At 45.1% G+C, this 14,289-nt stretch overlaps 1 protein-coding gene across 8 annotated transcripts in view; it reads right to left on the bottom strand.

Moving 5' to 3' along the window:
• Window positions 1-14,289, bottom strand: part of NHSL1 (NHS like 1) — a 186,254-nt gene that overhangs the window by 90,835 nt on the left and 81,130 nt on the right. Inside the window, exon 1 of one of the 8 annotated variants that reach the window (XM_075413948.1) lies at window positions 5,317-5,396. The exons of the other annotated variants lie outside the window; for them this stretch is intronic. Coding sequence (XP_075270063.1) covers window positions 5,317-5,332 — 16 coding nt within the window. The 5' untranslated portion in view covers window positions 5,333-5,396. Of the gene's footprint in view, window positions 1-5,316; window positions 5,397-14,289 lie in introns of those variants that run through there. 8 annotated transcript variants of the gene reach the window in all.

Genomic DNA, 14,289 nt, shown 5'->3' with positions numbered 1-14,289 from the left:
AGATGATGGAGGAGGTTAACAGATACTGTTCAAAAGCAAACATTAGCAGGTCAAGGAAAACAGCAGATGATCTTTCTGCCTATGATTCATTTACCAACAGGCCCTCTTCGGGATTGCAGTGCTGTGTGAATTGTGCAAACAGCTCCTGTTGCAGCCTGCAGTAAAGAACTAGACATGGAGCAGAAAGGCAGAGTGTGGATCAGACACTCACATGAAAGTACAAATAGAGTCTAAGGAAAAGCTGTGTGTTAATTATACAGTTGTGACAGTTCCCAAGTCAATTTCCAGAGAGTCTTAAAGACTGAACACCACCTGAGTAAACTAACGGACTACAAGCACCAAGTATTTTTGTCTGTGTGTATTTATACTGCACTGTGTTTGAAAAGCACAAGCTGAATTAAAGTTCTGAAAGCTAGGCACATACAGAAATCTATCCCAACCTCCACATTTCCAACCATCTGCCAAAGATTTACTGAAGGAGAGGTTCAATACTAACCGATGCCACAGTTCAATCTATATGGCTTGCCTTGTCACCATACCACTTTCAGGCGAAAGCCCCGTGTGCCCTGGGAAAGGCTGGTGTACCTTCTGGGAGAGATTTTTATCTAACGCCTGATTATGTTCACCCTGCTTCACCCACTGCCACTGGCCTTCTTAAAAATTTAACGGAAAAAACAGGCACCCACACCCTGTTCTAGGACCAAAAAAAGCAAAGCAAAACCACAGCAAACAATAGGCATTCATTCTGCAGGTTCTGTGCCTGTGCCATTTGGTGGTCTCCTCAGAGGCAGTCGCATGAAACAGCTCCAGGGAGTGGAACAACACGCTCGCACAGTGTGGTGAACAAAGGCATTTATGGGCAACCTCTGAATCGCAGAAATGAGCCGGGGTATGCCACTCTCCCTGAACAGGTTGGCATGGCAGAAGGACTCTCCGAGGTTCCCATTTGCCCTCTCTGCTGCAAACAGAGACAAGAAACAAGTGGGGCAGGCAGTGCGGGCACTCTGCTGCCTCTGGAAATCCACTTTGCTTTTATATATGCTGCCCCCTTCCAATGTATTTAGACTGTAAACTCATCCACAGAGAAACAGTGTTTTACTTAGTGCTCAAGTACAACATTTCACAGCAGGACTGAAGCCGTAGGTGGAGCAGCTGAATGATACTCAAGAGAAAAAAAAGTAGAAGCACATGGAGATCTTCAATATTTCTCAGCACCTGGCTAACTTCAGCGAGAATGTTATTATCCAGACCTACAATCTTTCCTCTGTTATGTTCAATGTCATTCCGTACTTCTAGGCACAGCTCAAAGCGACTCCTGCTCACTGCTGCCCGGCAGTGAGAGACCAGTCCTGTGCCAGATGCTGTTGGCCACGCTCCGCCACGGACACAGCCCTCCCCGCCTCTGTACCTCCCCTTCCTTCAGCAGGAGATCATCAACTTGTCATTTAATGAACAAAACCTTCAAACTTTAAGCAGTCTCAAATGCTGAAATCTCTTTAGTAATTAAGTAAAATCTGGGTTTTTTTCCGTAGCATGTGAATACACCGTGCTTGACAGAGGTCTCTGGCCCTCCTGGCATGTCAGGCATTCACACAGGTGTAACTGTGAACGCTTCCATTCAGCGGACAGAGCGAGCGAGCCACAGAGCCCAGCTGCACCCGAGATGAACCAGGCAGCCATGCACTTCAGCGGGGATAAGAAAATCAGTGCTAATCAATCAAGGACTGGAAAAAGCACAGCAGAAAAAGAAATTCCGTAAGATACAGGAGAAATAAAGAAAAACAGCAGAGCTCTTCTTTCAAAAGTAGATGTTTTTTAACTCAAAGTCATATGCTTGATACTTAATTCTCATTTGTTTGTACTAATTCTGCATTTGTTCGTACTAATTCTGCATTTGTTCAAGCTGCTTTTGTATTTGGAAGCACTGCAGATAAGAAACGTCCTCAAAGTTACTCACCCTATTAAATAATGCATACGACATAAAAAACAATTACAAAAAGAATGGGTCTGACTCACGAGTCCCATTGTGATTACACACAACTCTGAGACAGAAATAAAAATAATTGAAGTCAGAGAAACAAATGCTACATAATCAATTTTAGGCTTAACCTAAATTCATTAAATTCTACCAGGAATCTTCACTTTGACAGATTCCTTCATTTAGATTACTACACATCTCCTCCCTCATTTTGGCCTGCTGTTATACACATAAAAAAGTAAACCTTTAAACAGAGAGGGGAAAAAAAAAAAAAAGGAAGAAAGCAATTTGTACAAATTTTTGCTTGCCTAGTTCGACTTGGAAAATGCATTTGTTTAAAGACATCAGAGAAAATCTGTTTCTGATTTCAAACATCGGGTATTTTATGAGAACATTGCCAGGAAAGGAATCCAAGGAATGTCCTTATGCGCACAGAACCCATAAGACAACTGGTGAGCAGCCCTGTGATCTTTTACAAAAAATAAATAAAAAAAATCTGCATCTCTAGCATGGAACCCTTCTCCAGGGAGCAAGCAGCACATGCCTGGGATTTTTCATGGATAGCTTCTATAATAACTTCTTGCTATTATTAGTATAAAAGACTTCCCTCTCAAATCCACAGCTGTAAGACTAGAAAGGACGGAAAATACTTCCCAAGCACAGGCAAGCAGCAAGCGCACTTGCTTGCTTTACAGCATTTCTTGGCACTATTCTCCTTCTACAAAAACTATGAAGGAAAGAGAAACTCCAGGCAAGTATTACAGAACTATGAGCTCATTTTTCAGCACGTGCCAATGAGCCGGCTCATGACCCTTCTAGGAATTCATTCTTTTATAAGAAAATTTATTTAAATCTTCCATTTGTACCTCTTCAGTCCAAAGATCAGTGACAAGCACGCAACATGGCCTCTGCTGCAGATGCCCAACTCCGACCAAGCACCACTGCAACTTGTGTTTCACCTCAAGGGCCGTGCCACAGAAGCAAGGGCTGTCAGGCACCCCAGCGCGGTGCGATGGCCGCCCGGCACCGGAGGGCTCGGGTCTTCCTGCGAGCAGGAGATGCACGGACAGAGGCACCCAGCGCCCACCGCCTCTTTTCCCCCAAGCACCTGAAAGAGCATCTGGGAAGGGCACAACGACAAGAGGTTCCATGCTGATGGTATGGACTATCCTAGAGCAAACAGAAACAGGAACCTGAAAAAAGAAAAAATTAGAGGCAGCAGCTCCATGGCCAGATCCCTAGAGCTCATGGAGACTGAGGTTTGGAGCAGGGATTTCATTGCTGATTCCATGCACATCCGTGGGATTTCATTGCTGATTCCACGCATACCCATGCCCATCAAATACTCCAACTCAGTCCCTATGCAAACCTGGGACTAATTCATCTGATCAAGACTACTTGCCAGATCAGACTGAGGAAACACCGTGGGAGCCGGCAGCCAGGGCAGCACCTAAACAACGACACTGCTTCTTCCTGAGCCCTCAGAACCAGCATCGAAAGGCGAGTGTGCTGGGCAGTTTCAAACAAATCCTCCTCCCTATTTAGGCTACCATCAAGTCCCAGTGAAAGGACTGGTGTGCAACTGTTTCTCTCCTTCACAAGTTAAGGCTAAAAAAGAAAAAAAAACCATAACCAAAAACAATGATACTACGCTAGCTGATTATTTCAGTATCATGATTTTCAATGTATAATAATGTAATACACAATAACCGTTGCTCCTCAAGGTAGGGAGAAGTCTACTACAAACTAATTAAACAGCACAAAGCACAGTGCCTTAGAGAAAATGCTATGCAAGGGCATGCAAACGGAAAAAAAAAAAGACAATCAAAATATATTGCTACGCAACAAATCTGTCCACTGCTTTGAAGCGTTGCCCTAAGATGGGTTTTTATGTAATGTAACTAGCAACTTTTCTTATTCAGAAATTAAGCCTGAAAATTTTGAAAACACTTGTTTCCATACACGCAACTTAAGATTCATTAAAAAGCAAGTAAAATTCAATGTTATTACATAAGCAAAAAATATTTTTGTTCTGGACAAACTCATTTGCTGCATGTGTAACATCTCTGAAAACTTTACTCCTTGCTTCATTTTCAGTCAGGTGCTTTAGACTACAGAAGCCTCAAGTCTTCTTCGCTGCCTGGTTACCCATCTCTCTTGGAAAACTTTTACCTATTATACTCTTTATTTAAACAACAATTTCTATCCCGTATCTCTAAGTTAATGCTTTAAAAAGTTTCATCTCTCACTGTTTCTAAATTCCAGTGATCTGTTGAACTGCTGTGAACTGCAAACCTTGTTTCTAAATTCCAGTGATGTGTTGAACTGTTGTGAACTGAAAACCTCCTGCGCAGTTAAAAAATGTAAATAGTGCAGGTTTTTTGACTTTTTACACTGTAACAATCTCATTTAAGATAAATCATTACACAGCAAACTGTGTTGTGCGATTCATAAAGGTTTTCCCTAGAAACACTGATTCACTACTCTGAAACTTGCAGGAAAGGAACTTTTTTCTTGCCTTTTTTAATTCATGGTTGGCGACTGTATCAAGACCCTTACGGAAGACTTTGCACAAGTAAGTCATTAGTAGAGTAAAAGCAGTCAACGTTTTGAAGTAATGCAGAGACAAGAGCAAAATATTCTGAGCAAGCACTAGTAACTCTTCAAGTACTTAAGTTCTTCCCCGGGCACAGTATCTCTCCTGCAACTCCTAAACCTTTCCTTACAGCAGCTCTCTGGCCTCAGCTTTCATCAACTACTTCAGCAAGAAGAGAAGAGTAGCAGTAATACCGACTTTTACCAAAAACAGAAATACGGACGTCAAACAAAAATAATAAGCTTTAATAAGCTTCTCCTAAGCGTGGTTTTCAGAGCCACGCTCTTAGGAAGTCCCATTAAAAAGACGAAATAAATAAGAATCGCTTCGGACATAAACACCCTCCCCGTCCCGACGGCTCTGCAGCATCCCTCAGCGACAGGAAGCATCCCCGGGCAGAGCACCAGGAGTGCCTACGGAGCAGCCGCCTCGGCTCCTCTCGCCTCACTCAAACGGCGGCAACGCCGAAGGACGGTCAATGGAGCTCCGGCGCAGCACCACCAGCAAGGATGCTCCGCGCCGCGCAGCCAGCCGCCACGAAAGCCCCTGCCAGTCCAGGGGTCCCCGCTGAGCCCCTCTCCCCCGAGCCAGCAGCCCCGCCGACCGAGACCCGCGCCCGCCCGGCCCCTCCGCCCGGCTCCCGCAGGACGCACGCCGGGCCACCGCCTCCCGCTGCCTGCTCGCCGGAACAAAGGCAACAGCCAGCTCACACGCTCGCCGGCACCAGCTTTCCGCCCCTCACCTTTCAGGCAGAACATCCTGCAGCCGTCTCAGGCAGGGGCGAGGCGGGGCCGAGCCGGCGGGCCGGGGGGCCCGGCCCCGCTGCCCGCCCCCCGTCGCGGCGCGTTGCGGCCTGCGGAGCGGGGCCCAGGGCGGCGGGACGCGGCCGCCCAGCGCCTCGGGGCCGCCGCCGCCGCCTTGCTGACACCTCCCCGGCGCTCACCTCCCCGCTCGGCCCGAAGGGAGAGGCGTGGGGGCGAAACGCCACCTCGGGGAGGGACCGCCGGTCACCCGCCGGTCACCCCGGCAGCCCCCCGTTACCGCCGGCAGCCCCCGGCCCGCGGGCCGCCGCCGCAGCTGGCCCGGCAGCGGGTTTTTCCCTGCTGTGCGTTCAGCCAACGGCCAGCGGTAGCGAAACACATTGCTTTAAGCCCCCTCAGCGGCGCGGTGTGAGTGGCTACCTGCTCTCTGTGATTTTTTTTCTTTTTGTTCTGGAATATATATCTGGTCTCTCCCCAGAAAGTGCTTTGTCCCTGCAGTTGCGTATTTCATTTGTACATACAGGCTTGATTAATAAACAAAATTCTTGCAAGGGTATCTGACCAGTCGAGCTAGAGACAGCTCATCTTTACCTGACTACTAGCAAGAGACAGAGGAACCCTCCACCGCAGTTTTCTGTACAAAGAAGATTAATAGTTGGGAAAAACCTAAACAAGATGTCAAACCATGCTGCATCTTAACCGACTTCCTATATGAAGATGAACGCCACAGTTTCCAGAGCCAGGGTCAGCAATGGTGACCTCATGAAGCTGTACTCCCCCCCACTAACATCTCAGTTCTGGGGGTACCAAATTTCCACAACACACCAGTTACCCTCCACAGTCTTAATTAAAAATACTGTATATTCTTTTCCGTGCGCCTTAAGACTGCTCTCCCACCTCAATGCCAGAGATGTTATGGCTAAAAAGATTTCTGACGTACACCCTATTTCTGCGGGGGAGACCTTCAGGAATAGAAGCACACAAGCTTGCAAGCATTTTATTTTTATAAGGGTCACAAAGAGCTGCCACCAGCACCGTGCTTTGGGTCTAAATACAGCTGTGTTGTGTTGAGTGTTGACCAACTTTTACAGAGCCTGGCCTTGCACAGCAGAGAAACACAAGAACCAGGGATCAAGGCAAGGGTCAGGGTAACCCACCTCACTGAACAAGCGAGAACTGCAGCTCTCTCCAAATGCACGAGTCCTAAAATCCTCCACGTAAAGCCAAATGAAAATAAAGAACACATGCAAACGCATGTTATCTTTGGGTGGAGCTCCAGAAAAAAACCTGTCTGGACATCTTGAAAACGGCAGTTTAGACCCCAGATGAAGCAGCACTAATGAGACGCTGAGTACCATTAGCCGTGCTTAGATCTTAAAGTATCACGTTTCAAGTGTCTGTCATCAGGTAAGAAAAGTTACTTCATTTTACAGTGAGCTAAGAGCAAGCTGCTGTGGCAGAAAAGTGAAGACATTGCAGTGGAGTAGCTCAAAATCCAGAAACAGCGTTTATACAGCTTAGCCTTCCTTTTCTCTTTTAAATCCTGCTAAAAAGGGTACAGACCAATGTCAAGATTTCCTTATGCTCCAGGAAGCAAAGGGCCCGTTCCCCTTAATTCCATTTTCTGGTGCTCCAGGCATGCATGCACTATTTCCTACCATAACTCTTCAGAGGGCTCCAGGAATAAACACTTCATGGAGGCAAAATAAACAAAAACATATTGTAGCTGGAGGAAGGTTACTTGGATACGAGAGGGATTTTAAGGTCCAATCTTGTTAAATCTACTCATTAATTACCTGGAAGGGGAAGTAAGCAGTGCATCAGTGATAGTCACTGGGGACTGAGAGCAGCTGCGAACACACCACTGGCGACTGAGAAACAGCAGGACAGATTCTAGGGGAATCACAAACACAAGTAGAAAAAAAACAAAAAAGAGACAAAACCAGCAGTCGATTCTCCACATATGCAGGGGGAAATACTGTCAATAAAACAAGGAAGAGGAAGACAACTACGGAACAATAATATTGTCTGAGAAATTAAACACAGCTTAGCAGCAACGTGGTATTAAAGTGCTGAAAAGTCAGAAACTGCTCTGGGCCACAACGCTGATGTCACGTACTGCTGTGGGAGGGTTTGGACTAGCGTCCCTTCCTCGGGGGACACCCTCTGTCCTGTTCACCAGCTCCCTCTCCCACGCTCACTGGGAGGAGAGCAGAGGAACCCGAATGGGATCCTCCCTGATGCCCACTGGGAAGGAGGGAATGCCTAGATAAATAAAGCATAAAAGCAGTCCAGTATCTATTTGCACCCCATTTTAGTGTGCCAGGACTCTATGAGTGTCCCAAAGACACAGGCACAGCTTTACAAGCAGCAAAACCCAGGAGGCCTGGTATCCCACTGAGTGCCTCAAAGGTGGTAGACCTCGCTGTCTAGGAAGGCAGGAGGTCCAAGCGACGCTCTTGTGTTGCCTGGGCATTTGCAGTAACCGGACAGGTGCCTGGACCCTCTGTGGCAGCTGTGACAGTTGCAGGACATCACACGTGGTCCCAAATCCGAGTCCCATCAGGGAACCGGTTCTCGGACTACCTACATCTCATTTGGCTGACAGCAGGGAACCAGGTGCCCCATTGTACTGGGGTGAACCCTATGGACGTAACATGGAAATCACAAAGTCTGCTGACTGTGTAAAGCATTACGTGTCAAGCGGCATACGAAGAGACAGCTACAAGTGTGAAGCGCCGCCTCCAGGAACACATCCCAGCCAGACCTACCCCATCAAGGGAGAAGCAGAGGAGGTAATGCCAACTGTCATCGCCACCTCAGATGGAGGCACTGCTCCTACGGACTGGGTGCTAAATAGACTGGCTCCATAGAGGAGACCACGACGGACATGGAGAATTGTGCATGTTTATCCATGTTCAATAAGGACTGGCCATGCTCTTTTAAATAGAAATGTTTTAACCACATGAAGTCAGGAATTTTGACACACCAAACCGTGACTTTGATTCTCTCCCTTACCCTGAAGTCACTGAAATTTCTATCAGCTTTCTGCGAACAGCTAGAGAAATCTGTCAGTGTCATTTTTCCCTTGGTGAAAACATAACATCACTAGCACCGTTTCTCTTAGCTGCCCTAACCTGAAAATGCAACAGGATGGAGGGAAATAAATGTAGAAAAAATACGTATATACTTGTACCAATTTTTGATACTTAAGATTGTACCATTAGAGTGAGCTCAGACCTGCCCAACTCATGCGAAAAGGATGAGGGTTTAAGCTGTTTCTGTCTTGCTTCATGTGTTGCTGCACAGCAAAGCGCATCGCAATTTGACTGCCAGGAAGCAGGGCTGTTGGGACATCTAATTAAGTCCCTTTTCCTTTTAGAACCAAAACGATCTGCAGAGACGTTTCTGATACCCTGGATGGGTGCCAACTATTGAAAGAGATTTTTCTTCTAAAGCCTGAATCATTCTGACATGTTTCCCTCTCAAACTGTGCATAAAACACACAAAACAAATAAACAAACAAAACCCACCCAGAAAAACTATCCAAAGAAAACAGCTGGAGTAAAAATAAAATTTTAAGTTGAAGGTTGTCACAGCCCAACACTGTTTAGCCTGCAGTCAGCTCAAGCATTAAGCAAAGCCAGACCCCGAGCAGACCAGGCACTGTGGTCCCGCTGGTGATAAGAGGGGGGAGATAAAGAGAGATCAAGTCAGCCCCGGCTATCTTTAAAGGGGCAGCATCTACTCGGAAACCGAGCACTGGCTGAAAAGATATTAACCATTATTTTGATAAGTAAAACCAAATATTCTTGTAACTCCAAAGCGAGAGAAAATATTTTGCTTTTATCTGTTGCAGTTGATAGTACGTATCATATTACCCGTTCCACTCGAGGACTGATTAGGGTGGAGTTTCCTTCTACAGTGAAGAAGGAAGAAAATATTTTAAAAATTATTACAGAAGATGAAATTTGTTTGGGGAAAGTCACAGCAAACATCATGAAATCAGCAACTTACTCAAATGATCAGGCTGGAAGTATGCCCTTTAAAGTAGAATCCACTGTCAATAATCAGAATAATGCTGTGATTCAAATAACTCAAATAGATAAATATTCACCATAGCAGGAGGTAGAAGGATGCGTTCTGTCCTGCAAAAAGTAATGCAGGCAGGTGACTTGTGATGAACGGACCTTCTCAGGTTATCAGTGAAACAACTAGTATAGAGCTGCTCATGCGCTCCCAGATTCACAGCTACAGGGCTTGTCATACCCTTCAAGACTGGCATGAGAAACACAATTTTCCAAATATTCAAATGTAGAAGAAAAATGAATTTTAAGCATTTCCACGCAACAGGGATGAACAGAACCAATATAAACATTGAGAAAAAAAACCCACATAACTTTCTTCCAATAAAACTTCTGAAACCATTTGAAATTGTTTTCCTAGAGAATTAAACCTAAAGCACTGACCTCTTACTTGAAGGAGGGACATAGCTCCACTTTAGTCACATGTAAATTCAGGAGCCAAAGCAAAATTCTTTATCTATGTGTCTGTTCTTTTCACTGAAAGATGATTTTCAGTGAAACAACTTTATTTCTGTTCCTACCCTAGCTATAGCTATACTGGTGGAGTTTTCAATTAGATACTACACCCAGCATTTGTGAAATTGTGTTATGGTTTGTGATTATTACAAACAAAAAGTTCTTCTGTAATAAACCCAGCAATGTCTGCAGGTGCAAAGTGCTTGGCATTAAAATTAATAAAATAAATGATTTTAGGAATGGGCTGTCTTCTGCCTTATGTGAGGAAGAAAACAAATACAATGAAGTAATGAATTAGTTTGCCTTATCTTTTGTTTGCCTTACTCTTCAGACAAAGGGCACAGAAAGGGCAAAATCTTTTTAAGAGCTGCTGTAGGTCAAGAAAGAAATCTGTAACTAACTTCTCCAAATTCATTCAAGAATTTCTTTGCCGCAGGAGTCGAACAAAGAGGGCATTCCTGGTTGTGTGGGGAGGACCAAAGTGTACAGAGGCTTACCGCATGACAAGGAGAAAATTAATTATACCAAAACAGTGACTGACAGTCCTAAATTTAAAGAAAGGCTAGAGAACAAATTCTGAAGAAAAAGTCTGGAAAAACAACAGCCAATCCAGTAATTGCAATCTCCTGCTAAAAGACCTGCTCCTAAAATTAAAAAAAAAAAAAAATCATTGTTTTGCAGGGGTTGTGTGCCAAATTATCTTTGATTAATGGATGCAACATAGCTTTATCAACAATGTTTACTATTAAAAGAAAACAAAAAAGCCCCTCAGGGGCACTTTCATTTGCCCAGTCACCTGTGCACCGCCCCAGAAAATTGCCGCAGGTGTACCACAGGTGAGCATGGGCTTGCTCCTTCAGCCTGACACCGTCAGCATTTCACTAGCCCTGGTAATAAGAGGCTGCTGAGCAATGCTCTGAGGCCGCCTTTGGGTAACCGGGAATATCAAAATCATGGATGGCAGGAAGGACACCTGAATTACACCATTATCATCCTGGTTTTAGGCTAGAAGGCAAAACACACTTTGAAGGGTCAGAGGAGCAAAGACAACTGCACCGTTATGCACCGTCCCACAAGGAGGAGAAGAAAAGAACAAGTTGTTTCATGAAATATACACAATTATGGTACAATGTCACCAACTGCAGAGCAATGGTCTTCTATCAAAAAACTCCCCAAGGCTGACACACAGGAGACAAACCCAAAGAAACAAACCAAAAAAATCAGTTTATTGTCTGACCTACAGGGTACAACCGAGCAGGCATGCCATCAGTACTAGCTGGGAGCCGTCTTCCTTCATATCATCAAAACGCTTAGCTAACGGATCAGAAATAGTTCACTGAAATACTGCGCTAAAACCAGCAGTCCTTTAAGCAGTTCTCCTTTAATTTAAAGCTATGAGTCAAAATACATCCAAGTCCTTGAAAAAGAACAACAAGGATTGGCACTTTGGCATTTGCTGTCCTTAGGCAGCAAACCGAACCAGCACGTCCATCAGTAACCATGCACGGAGCAGGGTGACAGAGCAGTTTGTACGTTATTGCAGCTTCACCTGTGCGCTGCAATGGGAAATATTCCTGAATCACCACCTGTTCTGGCTCTTTCCTCACTACAAACCCGAGCCAGCCCCAAGGCATTTTCTGCCATCATCCCCAGGGCAGAAACGCAACTGCTTCTTCACTGAGGCTCTGGCACGTGTGTGTAAAGTGTCAGCACAGAGCAGGGAGAACAAAATGAGTTATTTCTCATCTGACCTGATTAATTTAATAGATTTGCTGCCTTCCCCACAGTCCCAGCTGAATCACAATCTGCTGGAGATCATGGAGGAGCTGCACTCCCCTCCATGTTAGGTCCAGCTCTCTGTCGTAGCCAGTCGGCACCCTGGTAGAAAGAGTTGAGCTGCGGAGCGCAGAGGGTCTTCTGCATTTGCAAAAGTAAGTCAAGTTGGATACAAGTTGGATACCTGGTTCTGCCACTGCATGTTACAATGACCTCATTTTCATTCTGAAATGAAAACGCCGTATTTGTCACATATAGCATTATATGCATTACTCAAGGTTAATAAAATTGAGTTAGTAACTCCTGGATGAAAGTTTCCATGTAAGTGTACAGTATGCTGTGATCAGTCACCCTTACTCATCAGCTCTTCAGCAGTCTTGACTACAAGGGAGAAAAACAGACACAAAAGACTCCATGGAAATCACAAGCAAGTACAAACAAATTCCAGTTTCTAAAAGGCAACAGCCTCCACTATTCATTAGTTTCTATACCTATTATTTCAGACATTGAAATTAGGCACGAATGACAGAACCGAAACTAAGAGCCTGTTTTTTCCATAGGTCCCTCTTTTAATTAATTCAGTCACCAGCAAGGTGCCTACGAGACTGGGATTCAGAGTATTAAGCCAAATACGTGAACTGTGAGCATCCCCACTGCACTAAGAAGCAAACACCTGCATGTGCAAAAGAAAACAAAGCCACAGGGAAGTAAGAAAATTCACCCATGCAAGCAAGAAAAGGAAGAAGAGGCAGCAGGCGACGCGCGCAGGTCTGAGGGACCCGACCGATGGGGAAGTGCTGCCAGGCCCTGGTGCGCAGTGCCTGGCTTGCAGTGCCGTTACGGGCGAAGCAGCGAGGAGGCCCTGCTGCTGCCCGCTGGCAGCCGTCCCTGTCCAGGCTCACTGCCTGCTGGCCAGCACGGCTTCTTGCACCACGGCTAATGGACACGGCCCACGGTCCATGTAAGAGATGGGAAGAGGGGTCATGTCGCTGCCTCCCCCCCTCCCTTGCGACATGCATGCACACAAATGCGCATGCGCTGCTACTGCAGACCTGTGTTACCTTAGAGAAACCGTGAGGGGGGTAACTTCCAATTAGCATGTCCGTGAGCTACTCCCAAGCAATACACAGCCCTCTCAGTCCCTCAGTTTCGGTGTTTGCTTTGACAGCTTCTGAGCAACTCTACCGAAAGCCTTCTACCCACTTCTCATCTTTTCGTTTTGAGTGAATGGGCGGATGATGCACCAGTGAAATGCATCTAACTCACAGCTCAGCACTGCCTTCGCTACGCTGCAAGTTCATCAAGACTCAATGCCCAGGGAATCCATCTGCTTCAGGGAGATAATGTGCCAAGCAGAAGCTGCCATGCCCTATGTAAGGGAAGCTCTAGAAGGAGCAGAGGGCGTACATATTAATTACCCTTCTTTGGGATGGAAAATACACCATACTCTTACGTGTCCAACGTACACACTCGCATACTAAAAATACACCTTGTGCAGGTATCATAAAAACCTAAGACTTGTATTTTAACAGACCACTTCAGCTCAGGCTTTGGAACAGCAAGCTACACCTAGGGTTATAGTGGAGTTTCCATTTGAATTCCCCAGAAAAAAAGAAAAAGACAACAAAGGGGTTTCTATGTATAAGTGGGAAAGAGAGGCTAGTAGATAAATTAATAGGTAAAAGTCAGCAAACAAACAGGTGGATGGAACACCTAGAGTTTAATTTCTTTATTTTTATTGAGATTCTGCAGCTAAAAGACAAGACAAAAATGTGCTTCACAGTTTAAATTACAAACTGTCAAATCCACCCTTTTTAACTGTTCCAAATATTGTAATAGAAGCTAAATACACTCTTGCAAAATTCATTAACTTTAGTCAAGAAACCACATTCTTAACCTTTAACTTCAGTTTCTTTTCATTTGTAATGGAGACTGGAGAAAAACAAGTAGCTGTAATATTTGCAATGTCCTGCCAGAATGGTGAGCTATAACCACGCCGGAGACAAAGGTCCCCTCAGTTTCAGGGGACAATTCACAAAACAGTTGGCTAACAACTGCATGGAAACAGAAATTTTCATGTATTCTCTTATTTGATGAGTAGTGCATAGGAAAGCACATACAGCGCGTTGTTTCAGCTCAAAGAGTGCGTACAATGTCTCGCTGGAAAACATCCAGTCTGCTTTATAAAATACACAGTGGCTAAGAGTAAAATGTGAAGGTCAGGAGACATTGGTTTTGACCCTCTACTGAGGGGGAAACAGCTGCCCCAAGCTTTCAGCTTAAGGATTAGCTGGACTTCGGAGGGAACGAGAAGTATCCTGGCAAAAAGAAAAACTGTGCAAAGTATATAAAAGCATATAGAAGCATATACGTCATGAAATATAACTTGAAACCACTCATAAAGGTCAAAACGGTACACTCTCAGAAGGAAAATCACAGCACCCCATGCATTAGTTCATTGCTGTGAAGAACCAAGCAAAGGACATGCTATTCTGTGAAACGCACTGCTCTAGCTACAGTGCTAACCCAAACAGCAAGTAAAGCTAAACTGGGTTGCAATGTCCTTTGGAACCTTGGAAACATACGGTTAAATCAGGTGCTACTCAATTTGTTTGCATTTCCCAAGACTGTGGTCTT

This window comes from Opisthocomus hoazin, chromosome 2 (assembly GCF_030867145.1).
Source record: "Opisthocomus hoazin isolate bOpiHoa1 chromosome 2, bOpiHoa1.hap1, whole genome shotgun sequence".
Classification (NCBI taxonomy): Eukaryota; Metazoa; Chordata; class Aves; order Opisthocomiformes; family Opisthocomidae; genus Opisthocomus; species Opisthocomus hoazin.
This window is presented reverse-complemented; position numbering and strand designations above follow the sequence as displayed.